Here is a 17,462-nt window from a genome sequence, read left to right on the forward strand (position 1 = left end):
CTCACCTACCCACTGCATCACCCACTTCATCACCCACTCACCTACCCACTCACCTACCCACTCCATCACCTACCCACTCCATCACCTACCCACTCCATCACCTACCCACTCCATCACCTACCCACTCCATCATCTACCCACTCACCTACCCACTCCATCACCTACCCACTGCATCACCCACCCACTGCATCACCCACTTCATCACCCACTCACCTACCCACTCACCTACCCACTCACCTACCCACTCCATCACCCACCGACCTACCCACTCATTCACCCACTCACCGACCCACTCCTTCACCCACTCCTTCACCCACTCCTTCACCCACTCCTTCACCCACTCCTTCACCTACTCCTTCACCCACTCCTTCACCCACTCCTTCACCCACTCACTCCATTACCCACTCCTTCACCCACTCCTTCACCCACTCCTTCACCCACTCCTTCACCCACTCCTTCACCCACTCCTTCACCCACTCACTCCATTACCCACTCCTTCACCCACTCCTTCACCCACTGACCTACCCACTCCATCACCCACTCACCGACCCACTCCTTCACCCACTCCTTCACCCACTCCTTCACCCACTCCTTCACCCACTCCTTCACCCACTCCTTCACCCACTCCTTCACCCACTCCTTCACCCACTCCTTCACCCACTCCTTCACCCACTCCTTCACCCACTCCTTCACCCACTCACTCCATTACCCACTCCTTCACCCACTCTTTCACCCACTGACCTACCCACTCCATCACCCACTCCTTCACCCACTCCTTCACCCACTCCTTCACCCACTCCTTCACCCACTCCTTCACCCACTCCTTCACTCACTCCTTCACCCACTCCTTCACCCACTCCTTCACCCACTCCTTCACTCACTCCTTCACCCACTCCTTCACCCACTCCTTCACCCACTCCTTCACCCACTCCTTCACCCACTCCTTCACCCACTCCTTCACCCACTCACTCCATTACCCACTCCTTCACCCACTCTTTCACCCACTGACCTACCCACTCCATCACCCACTCCTTCACCCACTCCTTCACCCACTCCTTCACCCACTCCTTCACCCACTCCTTCACCCACTCCTTCACCCACTCCTTCACCCACTTCTTCACCCACTCCTTCACCCACTCCTTCACCCACTCCTTCACCCACTCACTCCATTACCCACTCCTTCACCCACTCCTTCACCCACTGACCTACCCACTCCATCACCCACTCACCGACCCACTCCTTCACCCACTCCTTCACCCACTCCTTCACCCACTCCTTCACTCACTCCTTCACCCACTCCTTCACCCACTCCTTCACCCACTCCTTCACTCACTCCTTCACCCACTCCTTCACCCACTCCTTCACCCACTCCTTCACCCACTCCTTCACCCACTCCTTCACCCACTCACTCCATTACCCACTCCTTCACCCACTCTTTCACCCACTGACCTACCCACTCCATCACCCACTCCTTCACCCACTCCTTCACCCACTCCTTCACCCACTCCTTCACCCACTCCTTCACCCACTTCTTCACCCACTCCTTCACCCACTCCTTCACCCACTCCTTCACCCACTCCTTCACCCACTCACTCCATTACCCACTCCTTCACCCACTCTTTCACCCACTGACCTACCCACTCCATCACCCACTCCTTCACCCACTCCTTCACCCACTCCTTCACCCACTCCTTCACCCACTCCTTCACCCACTTCTTCACCCACTCCTTCACCCACTCCTTCACCCACTCCTTCACCCACTCCTTCACCCACTCACTCCATTACCCACTCCTTCACCCACTCCTTCACCCACTGACCTACCCACTCCATCACCCACTCACCGACCCACTCCTTCACCCACTCCTTCACCCACTCCTTCACCCACTCCTTCACCCACTCCTTCACCCACTCCATCACCCACTCACCTACCCACTCCTTCACCCACTCACCTACCCACTCCATCCCCCACTCGCCTACCCACCCAGCCGTTCACCTACCCACTCACTCACCGATTCACCTACTCACTCACCTACCCACCCACTTACTCACCGAGTCAGCTACCAACTCTGCCACTCTGCATTTCATTCACTCAACCAGTCATACATACTCATTCACCCATTCACTCACCAACTCACTCGCTCACTCACCCATAACTCCTTAACCCCACACTAACATATACACTCGCCCACTCACCCATTAATTCCATCACCCATTCACCCACTCACCTACCCACTCCATCAGACCATCACCCACTCGCCTACCCACTCATCCACTCTCCCACTCACTCACCCATACGCCAACGTCATCACCCAATAACTAAGCCATCAACTCAAGCACCCATTACCTGATTCATCCATTCACACCCCCATTCTCGCAGAACCACTCATCCATTCACTCGCCCACTCTGTGTTTCTTTATAATCCACACACTCACCCACCAAACACTCACTCACATATTCACTACACACAACCATTCACCATTTCAACCGACCATTCACTTGCCAATCCACCCAGTAATTCACTCACCCATTCACTCACTCGATCACGCGTCAACCCATTCAATCACCCACTTGCTCACTCACTCACCCACCCATTGAATCACCAAGTCACACTCATTTACTCACTAACTCAATCGCGTACACGATTACTCACCCGCTAATGATTTCATTCAACTAATGACTCAATCAGCGGTATAGCAATCGGTCTCTGTGTAATCACCATTACACGCAGACCTATTACCATTCACGATACGACTGCATGGCCAATACGTATGTGTGCGGCGGTTACTGTGTAGAGCGAATGGGAGTGGATCTGTGTGTGATTCTGTATAGTGAATGGTAATAGTGTACTGTATGTGTGTAGGGGTAGTGACGAGGGAGAACGTGCTCCTATTCTGCGGTGTGTGTGTGTCGTGTTGCATGCAGTAGGCCTCGGTGTGTGTACTCTGCTGCTGATGCACGTGTTATAATGACATTGAGAAAGAGGTTATCAATTCACAATTGTGGCGATTTCATTGATAATTGTGGGACGGCCAACAGCCAACACTTGATCACGAATGTACAATCACAGGCCGATAGATCAGTACACATCGCAGCATCGTGTACGGGTGCGTGTCTCGGTAGAGTGCAATTGGTGTTAAACACCTGGAGCACATTGCCCATCCATTGTACGAGTTTGAAACGGGAGTTGCATCTCACCCCCTGCCGAATGACTGCATCTGATGAGCTGAATTCTCTAAACATATCGGGTCAAAGTTGACGCATCGTAAGCTGTACATGAAATCTCATTGGACTTGGTGGAGCGGCTCGAGACGAGTTCTCCGGTTTTACAAACGAGATGTTAACTACCTCGCCAGGTATGCAGGAGGTCGTGGGTTCGTTCTCGACCATGACGCCTGCTGCTGCTGCTGTATATTTGGAGTTTGCGTGTCTCTCTCTCTCTCATCATCATCACGGTGGCTAGGAGATGTTAACGACCTCGTCTGGTGTGCTGGAGGTCGTGGGTTCGTTCCTGACCCTGGCGCCTGCTGCTGTATATTTGGAGTTTGCGTGTCTCTCTCTCTCATCATCATCACGGTGGCTAGGAGATGTTAACGACCTCGCCTGGTGTGCAGGAGGTCGTGGGTTCGTTCCTGACCCTGACGCCTGCTGTATATTTGGAGTTTGCGTGTCTCTCTCTCTCATCATCATCACGGTGGCTAGGAGATGTTAACGACCTCGCCTGGTATGCAGGAGGTCGTGGGTTCGTTCCTGACCCTGACGCCTGCTGTATATTTGGAGTTTGCGATGTCTCTCCCCCCGTGATCGCGTGGATGTTTTATTATTAAACTCCTTTGGTTTGTCTCTCCACATTGAGAGAGGTGCGTTTAAGAGTATTTGGCTCAAGAACGCTGTCTTTCCGACAGCTCTGTTCCTCACCTGAGGACGGCTGCTTGTGTTGTGGCCGAAACGTCGTGAGAATTTTATCATGTTTTATTTTTATTATTTTATTATTTCCCTTCTACGTGACTTTACCGATAGATCCAAGAATAGTATTTGGCTGCTATTAATTGCCACGTGATAAGCCAATCGAAAGCTCAGTGGGCTCTACCTGATAAAATAAAAATAGTAAAATGGATAGTTTATCTTCAGATTAATCCGAAATCTCCGAAAATCAACGCCTGGGATACGACGTCGCTAGCAGCGGAGGCGCAGGGCACGTCGCGGGGGGGGGGGGGGTCCATGGGGGCCCAGGGCGCTCGGCCGTGGCCCCAGGAGGTGGACGATGGTGCCACCTGTTGAACGGTGCCACGCGACCTTTGCATGCCGAGCGCCCTGACGCGGGCGCTTGGAGAGGTTTCGCGTGACCACCGCGGCGCGCCGCACGGGCCTCGTCGGGGTCGTGTCCGCCGCGGGCCCGGGCTGGCCTGCCCCCTCCCCCCCCCGGGGTCATCCGCACGGGCGGCCCTGCAGGCCGCACCGTAGTCGCGCCGTCTCCACGCTCGCCACGTGCCGCCGTCGTGAACGGCCTTCGTGTCGTCGCTGTTCAGCGTCGCAAATTCCGTGACGGCGCGAAGCTTGATTTTCGGAGCAGCCCATAGGTCTGCACGGTGGAAGCGGCGAGGGTTGGTGGATTGTGCAGATGTCGCGAAACTCGCCAGGAGGAGGCGGTACAGCAAGGTGTGGAATAATATCATCTGTCCCTTCTGTACGGGATAGAGCGTTGCACCCTTGCACATGTGAGTATTCTCCGGGTGCTCCGGATTCCGCCCACGTAGAAATTACGCAATGGTTGGATGAAACATCTTAATATATCGAGGAAATGTGGAGCTTGGGCAATTGTCGGTGGTGGGCCCTCCTTCTGTCCGAGTTGGATTTTGTATGAACGACACAAGATGAAACTAAATATGTATATATTGTTATTATAAATCGGGAACACAGGAAGAATATTGTGTCCTGCCTGAGTATACTCGTCAAGGGCTATAATTAAATGCCAGGTCAATGGCCTCTCGTATTCTCTGTTATATTCAGCTCAGAACTCGTTGTGCTATGCTCGTGTCATCTGTGGCGGGGGAGTGAAGAGCGATCCAGAGCCTGAGACCGGACAAAGCGCTGGACCGAGATCTCTCAAGCAAATAGCGGTCCAAATGAATCTGCGTGCGTCTGTAGTTTTGTGAGAGTACGTGAGAGTGTATGTGCGTGTGGGGAGCGGTGACGCAGGCACGATGAACCCGGCGACCCCAGTTCGATTCCCGCCCACGTCCAACATCGGTGACGATTATATGAACCAGTCCTGGGACTCGCCTAGGTCGACTTAGCCTTAAATGAGAACTGGTGGGTTGTGTAAACATCGCCACTGGGATGACAATGGCCGCCCGACGTGGTTTTGGCTACCCATCCCCTCGTGTGTCGTGCCGGCCTTCATAGGTACTCGCTGACAGCACTTGCTCCAACAGTCTGTTCAGCCTATTTGGGGGATCTTTGCCTTTATGTCTTCGGATATGTGAATTGGCACAGTAGGGAGCACAGGTGGCTCAACTGCCAGTCAGCTCGGTCAATGCACAGCACCTGGGTCTCTTCCATGACCTCCTGCCAGCAAAAAAAAATACTTCCTGTGACCTCCTGCCAGCAGAAATCCTTCCACATTTCACGGGCTGGCCCCGAGGTGCACACAGTCTGACACAAGCGCCGTGGTGACATCGCCATCATCTTCATCAACACTTAATGGCTCATGGCTGTATGTGTGGGTTATCAGTGCTCGCTGACATCACTTGCCCCGACGGTCAGTTAAAGGCTACACGGGGGATCTCTGCCCGACGTCTGCCCAGCACGCGCACGCCACACACGTTCGCGACTTCTCGCGCCGCGGAAATCCCACCGACGTTCACGGCTCCCCGTCGGCTCGTGGTGTGTCCGTCACGGTGGCACCGGCGGGTCTCCTGCTGCCTCGGGCGGCCGAGCGAGAGAGATCCCCCTCGCGTCAGTCCGCGCAGCTCCGGCATGACGCGAGATTTTAATGATTGGATGGAGAGCTTCATGATTGCGTCGCTTCGCCGTTGCGGCGTCGCGGATTTAGACAGCTGCTGTTGCCGCTTGCTTCGGCTGTCCCAGATTCGTTACGTAACATGGTGCCTGCATTGCCGCTGTCGAAATCAGTGTTGTGCCCTGCGTGCAGATTACTGCCCCGTGATCTTGCGCATGAACACACGCGCACAGAACACACACGCACCAACGCAACAACAACCGCCATTCGCTACTAAGTGGTGGTGACGTCACCACGATGCTTGTGCCAGGCCATGTGCACCTTGAGGCCACGTGAAGTGTCGAACGCCCGCCGGCAGGAGGTCACGGGGCAGACCCAGGTGCCTCAGGTCGACTGACTGAGATGACCGAGATGACTGGCTGATGCACCACCTGTGCCCCCTACTGTGCCAACTTGCTGTGCTTTAGCGTTGTTGTGAGCGTCGCTCCTCCGCCCTCTGTTGTTGTTGGAGGGCGACTGCCTCCAACTGCCCAGTCGTGTCCTTCACGAGCCTCCTCCACTGAGGCCGATCTTGACACCGCTGGTACGAGTCATCGGCAAGTCCACTCAGCTCCACATCCTCCCGTACCACGTCACTCCATCTCTTCTCTAGCCCATGCGTCGCCCGTTTAGCCCCCTCGATCCGTTTGAACAAAAGCTGTTTTGGCATGTGGTGATTGGGCATGCGGGTTACATGGCCCAGACAACGCAGCCTTGCCTGCCGGAGGTGCTCACCGATGGGACTTTGTCCAGATTTTTCGAGGATTTATGAGCTCCTCGCACAATCCAGCCTGGTTAAACCCAGGATTAATCGTAGGCAGGCCAGCCTAAATGTTTCTAACCGGCGGAGATGCTCCATTAGGGGGGAACACCAACACACACACACAATCACGCTCCCCACACACCAGCACAAAGAACAAAGATCCCCCATATCACAAACGCACACTGTACGCGCGCGCTCACACACGCGCGCAGAGAGAACCCCCACGAATCCTCAGAGACTCTGGGGCAGCGCTGTTCTCAAGCCCCTGACCAAGGCTGGCATGGCACACACGGTGGGGGTGTGTGTTGTGGTGTCTTCTGCGTCACACCAAGGTGTCTTTGTCTCTCTGCTGCTGCTGCTGTTGATGCTGTACCTAGCCGGGGAGTGGCACTCTCGTCCTTGGCTCGAGTGTCACCAGAGACGTGGTGATTCACCACCCCCCCCCAATCAGGGTCTTGACGAATCCTCTCGATTGGGGGTTACAATTCACCCCGGCAATCGATTATTCTTGTCTGGCGTTCTCGCCGTCTCATTTGTCTTTCAGCGTTCCGTGCAATTTGCCGCTTCCATTTTCTTATTTTCCGCACGCAATGGAGTGTTCCGCAATTCTCCGTCGGCGGTGCCACGAGCCTCGGGGTCGCTTTTTTTCAACCGATGGCTCGGTGGCTCCGGTGCACGTCGGTGCCGCGGGTCGGCGAGCCGGGCTTGAACAACGCAGCGAAGTGGAGGAGATTCTCTGGCCTTCGAATTACTGCGAGTGCATGCGCAGACAGGATGCCGGGACTGCCGTGGCAGGAGAGACCGATTAAGCCAATCGGGAGCTCGGAAAGGAGGGCGGCAGGAGCACGCGGCAGATGCAAGCGGCAAGCGGCGTGGTGGGCGTCCGGGGATCTGCGCGCAGGGTGGCGGCGGCGGAGGGCAGGTCCACGAGACGCCGTCAGAGGGGCTCCCAGGGGAAGAACCCGAAGCTGGGGTGGCGACGAGGAAGCGATGATGCGGTGCCGTGGCGTCGTCTTGGCAGTGGATAGAGAATGGTCCGCGGCTGTAAGATTCTAACCCGAATGGGAAATTGTCTTGCTGTTAATCAACAACAATGGTGAGACATGCAAAGGACGCGCTTCACGTTTCAATACTATGCCTCTCACGATCCGCAGCGGCGAGGCGGAGTGAGTGTTTAGGTCAGTTTTGAATCTTCAGAGAGGCGGACGTCTTTATCCTCGGGTGCCTTCGATCGTCTGGACCCGAGCACATGGCCGGCACGTGACCCACACGTGACCCACACGTGACCCATACGCGTGACCCGTACGCGTGGCCTGTACACGTGGCCTGTACACGTGGCCTGTACACGTGGCCTGTACACGTGGCCTGTACACGTGGCCTGTACACGTGGCCTGTACACGTGGCCTGTACACGTGGCCCGCACGTGTGGCCCACACTCGGCCCAGATGTGTCGCCGGAGTGTCGGAGACGATGTGGGATTTGCAGCTCTTCTCTATGATTTACCCGCCACACGATCGGATTACTGGGGCATCGCCAGTTGCCGATCGATCTTTACCCCGATCATTGCCCAAAGCGTCCGGCGGCTGCCTTCGCGCTGATAAATCAATCATTTTATTCATGCGTCGTCGGTTAATTCGCAAATGTTGTTCGAGCGTACACGCGACAGAATGGGGATTTAATTTTCTTTAATGTCTCTGAAATGTCTGCCCGAGAGACGTACTGCTTTCGTGTCATTGATGTTGAATGCACTGCTGTTGTCATTGTTCTTGTTCGTCCTTGTCTGCTGGATGTGTGCAGTGTCATGAATCGCTGTTGTGTTTGTGCGACCGTGACAAGCCGTGCAGCCGCCTCGCCCGAGTGGCTCGCTTCGTGTCGAGGCCGTGCCCACCCCCCCCGACTATCTGATACTGAAGTTCGGTTTGTTTGAGAGAAAGAACAAAAAAACTGCTTCCATTCGCACGGCCAGGGCTGCCGGGAGTGGGGGAGAAAGGGAGAATCTGCAAGAGTCCTCGCACAAAAGAGCACCTCCACCAAGGCCCCGTGTTGTTGTCGCCTCGTCAAGAAGTAGGCCCCGCGTGACTTCGGGGCCTCACGCCTCCAGACACCTCCGCGTGGCGGCCCTGAGCACCATCGTAGGGCCCTCGAGAGACATCCAGGAAATTCTAAACGAGGTCCACACCCTTCTTGGTTCTTTCGGTAAAGTCACGTAGAAGGGAAGTAATAAAATAAAAAAACATAATAAAATAATTTTTCACGACGTTTCGGCCACAACGCAAGCAGCCGTCCTCAGGTGAAGTCCAGGTCTGTCGGGGAGACAGCGTCTGAGAGGTCCACACCCTTCGTCTCTGTGACCTCCACTCGCAATCTGCCTGCCGCTGTCAATGCGGAGGGACCTCACGCAGGCTTCCGTGGTTCATCTTCACGGCGGTGACTGACGCTGCCGTCGAGTCCAGCCAGCTGGATCCCTCGTGGCCAACTCAAAGCGTCGCGGCCACAGAAGCACCCCGACCTCTCACCCCCCGCGCCTTGCGCCGACAATTGCCAGCAGAGTAGGGGAGAACGTCCCTTCGTCGTTACCCGGACGTCGCTTCTGCGACGAACATCGGCTTCACCGCCCCCCCCCCCCTCAATCGCTCCTCTCGGAGAAACTGAAGTCACCGTTTGCAGACTTGAAGTGGAAATTATTTTGGATCTTTGCAGCTACTGCGAGTCACAGTGTATGGCTGTACTCGCCCGCTTGAAATAAAGGAAATATTGATGATGATGATGATGCTGGACGATGCTGGATTAGAGTGAGACCCGGTGCGTGATGGTGATGTGAACCCGGGGGTGAGGTGGGGTGAGGTGGGTGAGGTGGGGTGGGGTGAGGTGGGTGAGGTGGGGTGAGGTGGGGTGAGGTGGGGTGAGGTGGGGTGGGGTAGGGGTGAGGTGGGGTGAGGTGGGGTGAGGTGGGTGAGGTGGGGTGGGGTGAGGTGGGTGAGGTGGGGTGAGGTGGGTGAGGTGGGGTGAGGTGGGGTGAGGTGGGGTGGGGTGAGGTGGGTGAGGTGGGGTGAGGTGGGTGGGGTGAGGTGGGGTGAGGTGGGGTGGGGTGAGGTGGGGTGAGGTGGGGTGAGGTGGGGTGAGGTGGGGTGGGGTAGGGGTGAGGTGGGGTGAGGTGGGGTGAGGTGGGGTGAGGTGGGGTGGGGTGAGGTGGGGTGGGGTGAGGTGGGTGGGGTGAGGTGGGGTGAGGTGGGGTAGGGGTGAGGTGGGGTGAGGTGGGGTGAGGTGAGGTGGGGTGAGGTGGGGTGAGGTGGGGTGAGGTGGGGTGAGGTGGGGTGGGGTGAGGTGGGTGGGGTGAGGTGGGGTGAGGTGGGGTGAGGTGGGGTGAGGTGGGGTGAGGTGGGGTGGGGTAGGGGTGAGGTGGGGTGAGGTGGGGTGAGGTGGGGTGAGGTGGGGTGAGGTGGGGTGAGGTGGGGTGAGGTGGGGTGGGGTAGGGGTGAGGTGGGGTGAGGTGAGGTGGGGGTCACAGATGAATGGGCAGGGTCGCGCTTTACAACAGCCGCTTTAAACGCTGCGTTGCCATGGGTCGGCGGCGGGGCCATTCGGCTGCGGAGGTTTCAAACGGCACGGTTCGCATGCTCGGCATCCTCCCGCGTGAGCCGGCGTCGATAAATTAATGAGCCGCTCTCTCTCTCTCGGTGTGGCGCTCATCGATGAGGAATTGAGCATTCTGTCACCTGCCTCGCAGTAATGATCTGCGAATCCGCGCTAACGCCCCGTCGGTGGTGTCTGGGTGAAGGCCGTTGGCCGCGTTCAGCGTGCAACGTGGCCTCGGAGGTTCAGTCTCGGTCAAACGAGAGCATAGAGTAAACCCTCCATGCACACGAAGGAGTTGCCACTTGGATCTCCACACAGATGGATTTAAGTCCCATCTCCTAGGCACCCAGTGAAGTTTGGGAGTTTAGCAAGTCCCAACACGATCCACCAACCCTCGCCTCTAGAGGGACGGCTCACGGGGGCGTGTGCCCCCGGGGGGACGGGAGGCCCGGGTGCCCGGGGCTGCAGGCCGAGCGAGCGGCTGGTGCGGTGGGGTCGTCACGAGCTTGCCGGCACGGACTCTGGAGATCTCCGTGCCCGCGATCGCCTCGCCGCGTCGGAGCGAGCGGAGCGGCGCCGCTCGCTCAGGCGCTGTGACCCGAGGTCGGTCCCTCGCCTCGGCTCGCATCGGCGGGGAGCGTCGTCGGGACGGTACCTCGGTCGAATTGGCGTCGCACGAGCGCCGTACCCCGCGCGTCGCGTAGCCATCGGAACCAAGAAGACGAAGGCGCCAGTGCACCGTGCCAGACCTGATGGGCGCTCGCTAACCGTCTCGTGAAGCCTCCACGGGGGAACCGTGCTCGTTGTGTTCGTGGTGTCAGCGATTCACGCGGTGCCCTCCAATTCCAGTGCAGATTGCACAAACCACGATCGTGTAGCGCTGCCAATGGTATCTGAACCTGCGTTGGGGCCTCCCCCAAGTCAACTCGCCATGAATGAGCACCCGGCGCAGTGCGTGAATTCTCAAAGCGGGGGGGGGGGGGGGGGGGGATGTACCTTGCTCCCACCCCGTGCGGACCGCGGGTGGAAGCGTTTAACGCGAATCGAGTCGCCGTGCGTGGCCGTGCTAGAGAGCTGGGTCCGTAGCCCTGCGGGGCCCGGGCAGCCCTGTCGATAACCAATTAAGGCCCCTTCATGGCGAGGCAGGTTATTTATTTATCTCCGCTGCCGCGAAACCCAAAGGACATTCCCCGCACTCCTCCGCTCCTCGCGCCTCCGCGCGCGCCCCTCATCGACCGGCCACGGTGCTGGCCGTAGTCACCGCGGCGACCCGGTAGGCGGACAGACGTTCTGCCCCGAGCACCGCTGCCGGCGGTGGCGGCAGCGGCGCAATTATGGCGTTAACGAGAGCGATTGCCCCGACGCCGGCTCGTGAAGAGGGAAGCCCCCGGTAGTGGCCGCGGTCGTGCCGGCAGCGGCTCGCGTGGCCGTCCGCTCGTTAGTGCCGCGTCGCGGCGGTGGAGGCCGCCGGCGCCGTCTCCTGGGGTGACATCCAAACACCCCGAGCTCGACGGCGCTGGGGTACGGCAATTATCTGGGAGGACCCCACGCCCCGCCGTAGAGGTGTGGAATGTCGCCAGCCTGCCGGTGGGGATCAATGCCGTCCCGATGCCCCGGTGCGCAGGCAGTCTCGCCGGCTGTGTTCGCCGTCACCTGCGGTTATTGCCGTCTCCTTCGCATCTTGGTGTTTACTTCTCGTCGGTTTCCAGGGATGAAAATTACGTTTATTTAAAAAAAAAATCGGTTTTGTTCCGTCGGATGAATGAGCAGATGGGAGCGTGCTGGGAGAGATCCCAGTGGCGGGACTAAAGCAGGGAACTGCTGCAGTGGTCAGATGTGTACGTCAGACGGGCAATTCGGAAGAGCTGGGGATTAGTTGAGAGTTGTGCAATGATTGTGCAGGCTTCTCGAATCTGTCGGGAGGGAAGAGACGTTGCGAGCTGCCACCGTTACCCCACTGTGCCACCGTGACCCCACTGTGCCGCCGTGACCCCACTGTGCCGCCGTGACCTCACTGTGCCACCGTGACCCCACTGTGCCACTGTGACCCCACTGTGCGCCGTGACCTCACTGTGCCACCGTGACCTCACTGTGCTGCCATGACCCCACTGTGCGCCGTGACCCCACTTGGCCGCCGTGACCTCACTGTGCCACCGTGACCCCGCCGTGTCGTTGGCAGGGGCGCGTTCTCGGAGGTGGTGCTGGCGCAGGAGAAGGCGTCGGGCCGTCTCTTCGCCGTCAAGTGCATCACGAAGCAGGCGCTGCGCGGCAAGGAGAGCAGCATCGAGAACGAGATCGCCGTGCTGCACAAGTGAGTGGCGTGCGCGTGACGGCGACGCGGCTCCGCTTCGCGTTGACCCGACGCTGCTGAAATTACGCGCTCCCAGAAGGCCGTGTGGCCGACGGGATGGGTGTCCAAATACGTAAATAAACGCTTAGATATATTTTTACGTGGAGAGGCGGATACGTGGTGACGGAGGAGGTGTACGGTCCGGTTACCGATAAGTTCCCCCTGCTCTCCGCAACGACGTGGATGGTTACTCGTGACGCCGCTCGCTGAGGTTCGCGCGATCGTCACAGCGCCACTCTCCCTCCCTCCCTCTCAGCGGTGTCAAGAGCTTAGCAAGGAACTCATTACTACCTCCGCCGATTCCCTTCACGTAAGTTTCGTGGGCAGGAATGACGCCGTCGTCACGCTTACTTTTGGTTTGGGATTATGATTTAAACCTCCCCCCCCCCCACCACAAATCAATAAGCGTCGTAGGTGGCGTCGTTGTTTTGAGTGAATCTGTAAGCGGTTGTGGGTATCGCAATGGGAGGGCAGCCGCTCGCTCCTGCTGTGGTCGTCTCTTCCACCGTTGTTGGAATTCGCGTTGACGTTGCCTTGAGGTTTGGCGTCTTCGCCGATTGCGGCTCGTCAATCGCGGCACTCGCAAAGGGCCGATTGTGATCGCGAGGCGTTACGATGCGTCTCCATCGACGCCCGGAGCCAGGCGGCGGAAACTCCACGCGCCCGTGACAGGTGCTGGCCTCTCTACATGACGGCTCTTTGGCTTTCCGCAGAGTGCGTAACGTAATTTTTATCGACCACGCAGGGATGATGGGCGGATCCGATCCCCCAATCTGGATGTGATCGAAGGTGCTTTTAGAATCACAAATCGGACAAACAAACGCCAGGTGGTGATGATGGTGGTGATGATGATGGTGGTGGTGGTGGTGGTGGTGTTGCTGCTGTTGCTGCTGCATCTCAACTGCATCTAGAAACCCCATGACCGTGGTGGGTGGTGCAGGGAACACATTGCGTGTCCTGCACACAGCTGACGCTGAAAACATTCAAATTGCCGCTCATGAACATGCAGTCGTTAACGTGGACATGGGGACGATCGTGGTGTCGGCGCCAGCGCGTGCCGCTCGTTGTCCGTTATCTGATGAACGCCGATCGGCTAATGGACGTTTGGCAATGCGCACATTTTACATTCGTCGAACTCTTATCAGGATTGTTCGGTATCATCATCGGAGCCGGGGGGGGGGGGGGGGCGGCTTTTAAGCGACGATCCACGCACCGCGGTCACCCGTGTGGATGTGGTGCGAAGTCAAACGGTGGCTGCTCAAATCGGGCAGAAGCAGGCAGGCAGCCAGACCCAAGCTCTGTGGCCCCATGTCGGGATGTTTGACCACCCCCGTTCGTGAGCGCGGGATTCGTGTCATCCTCACAGCGCAAGGCCATCACACAGGTGCTGCGGTGTTTCATAGACAGCTGTAATCTGCTAGTAGTGGGCGACGTCTCTCTCTGTGGTTTCACCCAATGAAGTAATCCGAGTCAACATTTAAAAATTTGACGAATCTCGACCGGGGACGCCAGCGCACGCGGCTTCCCTCCCATGTCTCTCTCGCCATGTCGCGGGGTCTGTGACGTCCACCGTGACGTCCACCGTGGCGTCCACCGTGACGTCCACCGTGGTGTCCACCGTGACGTCCACCGTGACGTCCACCGTGACGTCCACCGTGACGTCCACCGTGACGTCCACCGTGGTGTCCACCGTGACGTCCACCATGGCGTCCACCGTGACGTCCACCGTGACGTCCACCGTGGCATCCACCGTGGCGTCCACGGTGACGTCCACGATGAAGTCCACCGTGACGTCCACCGTGACGTCCACCGTGACGTCCACCGTGACGTTCACCATGGCGTCCACCACGGAGTGGACGCCGGGTTCGCAGCGCCGACCTCTGCGCCGAGCAGCAATCGCTGCCGCTCGGCCTCGTCGCATGATCCACCAACCCCTCCTGCACGCTCCCAGATTAGAACTGCGCCCGCGATGCCGGGGGCGGGTGGGGGCTGGGGGCTGGGGGGTGTGGGGGGTGTGGGGGGCGGGTGGGGGCTGGGGGTGTAGGGGGTGTGGGGGGTGTGGGGGGGTGTGAAGGATTGTCGAGCGGAGGTGCTGCGCGTGCTCTACGGAGGGAGAGCGATTGAATTGCCTCCGTGGAAGACGGACTGTGCCGCTGCCGCTGAATGGAGCAATTCGCGTTGCTGATTATTCCATCTCCAGCCCCGAATATATATATTAAATATATATATAATATATAATTCAATAGGAGCCCCTGCGCGGACATTGCGCAACGGCACGAACCCGGTAACCCCCGGGCCTGATCCCCGCCGTCCGCGCCTGCAAGCTGCTCGTTTGTCAACAAAGCAAATCAGAAGCTTGACGCGCTCTCTCCTCCGCTCGAGTGAATAAGCGAGGCGGGCGCTCATTTCGGTTTTGTTGGCATCGGGCCACATCCTCCCGGCAGCCTCTGCAAACGTCGAGGGAAGAAATCCCGTGACCGCGGCGGCAGGGATGGCGTTGAGCAGGGATGGCGGCAGAGATGGCGTTGAGCAGGGATGGCGTTGAGCAGGGCTCGGGAGCGGGTGGCCCCAACGGCACGCCAGCAGCGGCGTCGTGCGCCCGTGGTGTGTGCGTGACGCTCTCGGCCTTGCCTAAACCCCCAGCTCGACAGAACTGAATGCGCGGCCCGCGTTAATTGCCGCTCGGGCCACCGGACTTGAAGAAAGTTTGAAAAATGTGGCCGCCCCGGCGGGCGGCAGTGGCAGCAGTTTGTACCGACGGGTTTTGTGCTCATTAGGACTCGTCAGTGGTGCAGCGCACGCGACGTCCGTGCCCTCCCGCCGTTTGCGAGCGGCGCCGCCTCCTCTGACAGACGAGCGGTAACGTTAGCGTCCCGCTGAGCGGCCCGCATTTCGTCAATCCCCGTCCGGGATTTGAGTCCACGGCTTCCCCTGAGGTCGGTGTCTCTGTGTACGGAGCTAAATATATTTAGTTTACAAATGCAGAGCCAAGGGCTTCCGATTGCGAAGCTGGAATGCGATGGTCCTGGTCACTCTGTACCTTGCATGAATAAATATTATGAAAATGTGTCCCTTAAGCGTTGCGTAATTCCCACGAGTCGCGCAATTTGAATGTTCCGTCTATGAGAAGGAGGGGCTGGTAGGTTGGGGGGTGGTAGGTTGGGGGGTGGCTGGGTGGTTGGGTATGGGGTGGTTGGGTGGTTGGGTGGCTGAGTGGCTGGGTGGTTGGGTGGTTGGGTGGCTGGGTGTGGAGTGGCTGGGTGGTTGGGTGGTTGGGTGGCTGAGTGGTTGGGTGTGGGGTGGTTGGGTGGTTGGGTGGCTGGGTGTGGGGTGGTTGGGTGGTTGGGTGGCTGGGTGGCTCGGTGTGGGGTGGTTGGGTGGTTGGGTGGCTGAGTGGCTGGGTGGTTGGGTGGTTGGGTGGTTGGGTGGTTGTGTGGCTGGTTGGTTGGGTGTGGGGTGGCTGGGTGGCTGGGTGGTTGTCTGGCTGGGTGGCTGGGTGGTAGGTTGGGGGGTGGTTGGGTGGCTAGGTGGTTGGGTGGTTGGGTAGTTGGGTGGTTGGGTGGTTGGGTGGTTGGGTGGCTGGGTGTGGGGTGCCTGGGTGGCTGGGTGTGGGGTGCTAGGTTGGGGGGTGCCTGGGTGGTTGGGTGGCTGGGTGCTAGGTTGGGGGGTGGCTGGGTGGTTGGGTGGCTGGGTGTGGGGTGGCTGGGTGTGGGGTGGCTGGGTGGTTGTGTGGCTGGGTGGCTGGGTGGCTGTGTGGCTGGGTGGCTGGGTGGCTGGGTGGTTGGGTGGCTGGGTGGTTGGGTGGCTGGGTGGTTGGGTGGCTGGGTGGTTGGGTGGTTGGGTGGTTGGGTGGTTGGGTGGCTGGGTGTGGGGTGGTTGGGTGACTCAACACCACTGAGAATTGGATTCATACCGGAGTTTCAGCCGTCCGTGATTAAACTGGCTTCTCAAATACAGTGATCGTGTCAGCCCGGTCACGAGGTGATAAGCAATTCCCTCTCCCACCCTGACGATCAGATGAATTGTCACGACTCAGGGCTGTGGGTCAATTCAAGGGTGCATTACATTGTCTGGTTCTTGCCACCTCATCTCTATTGTATTCCATTTGGACAATTTTGTTCACTCCGTTGTCCACTGCTGCAGGGTATTGTTTGCATTTTACCATCTTCAGCCATGGCAATGCGCTGCTCGTTGAAGGCCTCCTCAATCCGCCACCTCCGACCCTCTCTGTGACCGCTCGGCCGACTGTGATGTCCGCACGTTCCACTGCCGAGTGGACGTTGGGAAGCAGCTTGCCCTTTGGGTCACGTGCACGTGATCGACCCGTCCGCGGCTGGACTCAGAGGCCTGTGTGCTGACCGGTACCACCGGGGAAGCATCTGTGGAATGAGAGGCGTTGACATCGGTAATGGGAGAAATTCTTCTTGAGGAACTCCAGCAGCAGCAGAAGTTGTGCTGTGAATGGACCGTCCATCACCGGGGCAGATGGGTCGTGAGCACGTGATATTTCAGGGGGGGTGGGGGGGGGCTGTTGGTTATTTATTTGTCACGGATGCTGTCTTTATGTTGCCCCCCCCCCCCTACATCCGCCCGGCCCACACGGGAAGCGCTGTGAGTTCAAACCCCGGCGAGGTGGGGGGCACTCTACCCCTCGTCCATCCATGAGCCACCGCACGTTGGGCAGTGCGTGTATCTAATGCGGATGTACCGGCTCCTTCCATGGGAATGTGTAAATTCCACCAGACCCACCACTAGAGATGAGTGCTGTCCAGTG

The 17,462-nt window shown here is 58.4% G+C and overlaps 1 protein-coding gene across 2 annotated transcripts in view; it reads left to right on the plus strand.

The window, feature by feature from the left end:
* Positions 1-17,462, plus strand: part of LOC144945556 (calcium/calmodulin-dependent protein kinase type 1-like) — a 94,739-nt gene that overhangs the window by 887 nt on the left and 76,390 nt on the right. The window contains exon 2 of one of the 2 annotated variants that reach the window (XM_078874036.1): positions 12,518-12,649. The exons of the other annotated variant lie outside the window; for it this stretch is intronic. Coding sequence (XP_078730162.1) covers positions 12,518-12,649 — 132 coding nt within the window. The remainder of the gene's footprint in view (positions 1-12,517; positions 12,650-17,462) is intronic. 2 annotated transcript variants of the gene reach the window in all.

Source organism: Lampetra fluviatilis, chromosome 38 (genome assembly GCF_964198595.1).
Source record: "Lampetra fluviatilis chromosome 38, kcLamFluv1.1, whole genome shotgun sequence".
Classification (NCBI taxonomy): Eukaryota; Metazoa; Chordata; class Hyperoartia; order Petromyzontiformes; family Petromyzontidae; genus Lampetra; species Lampetra fluviatilis.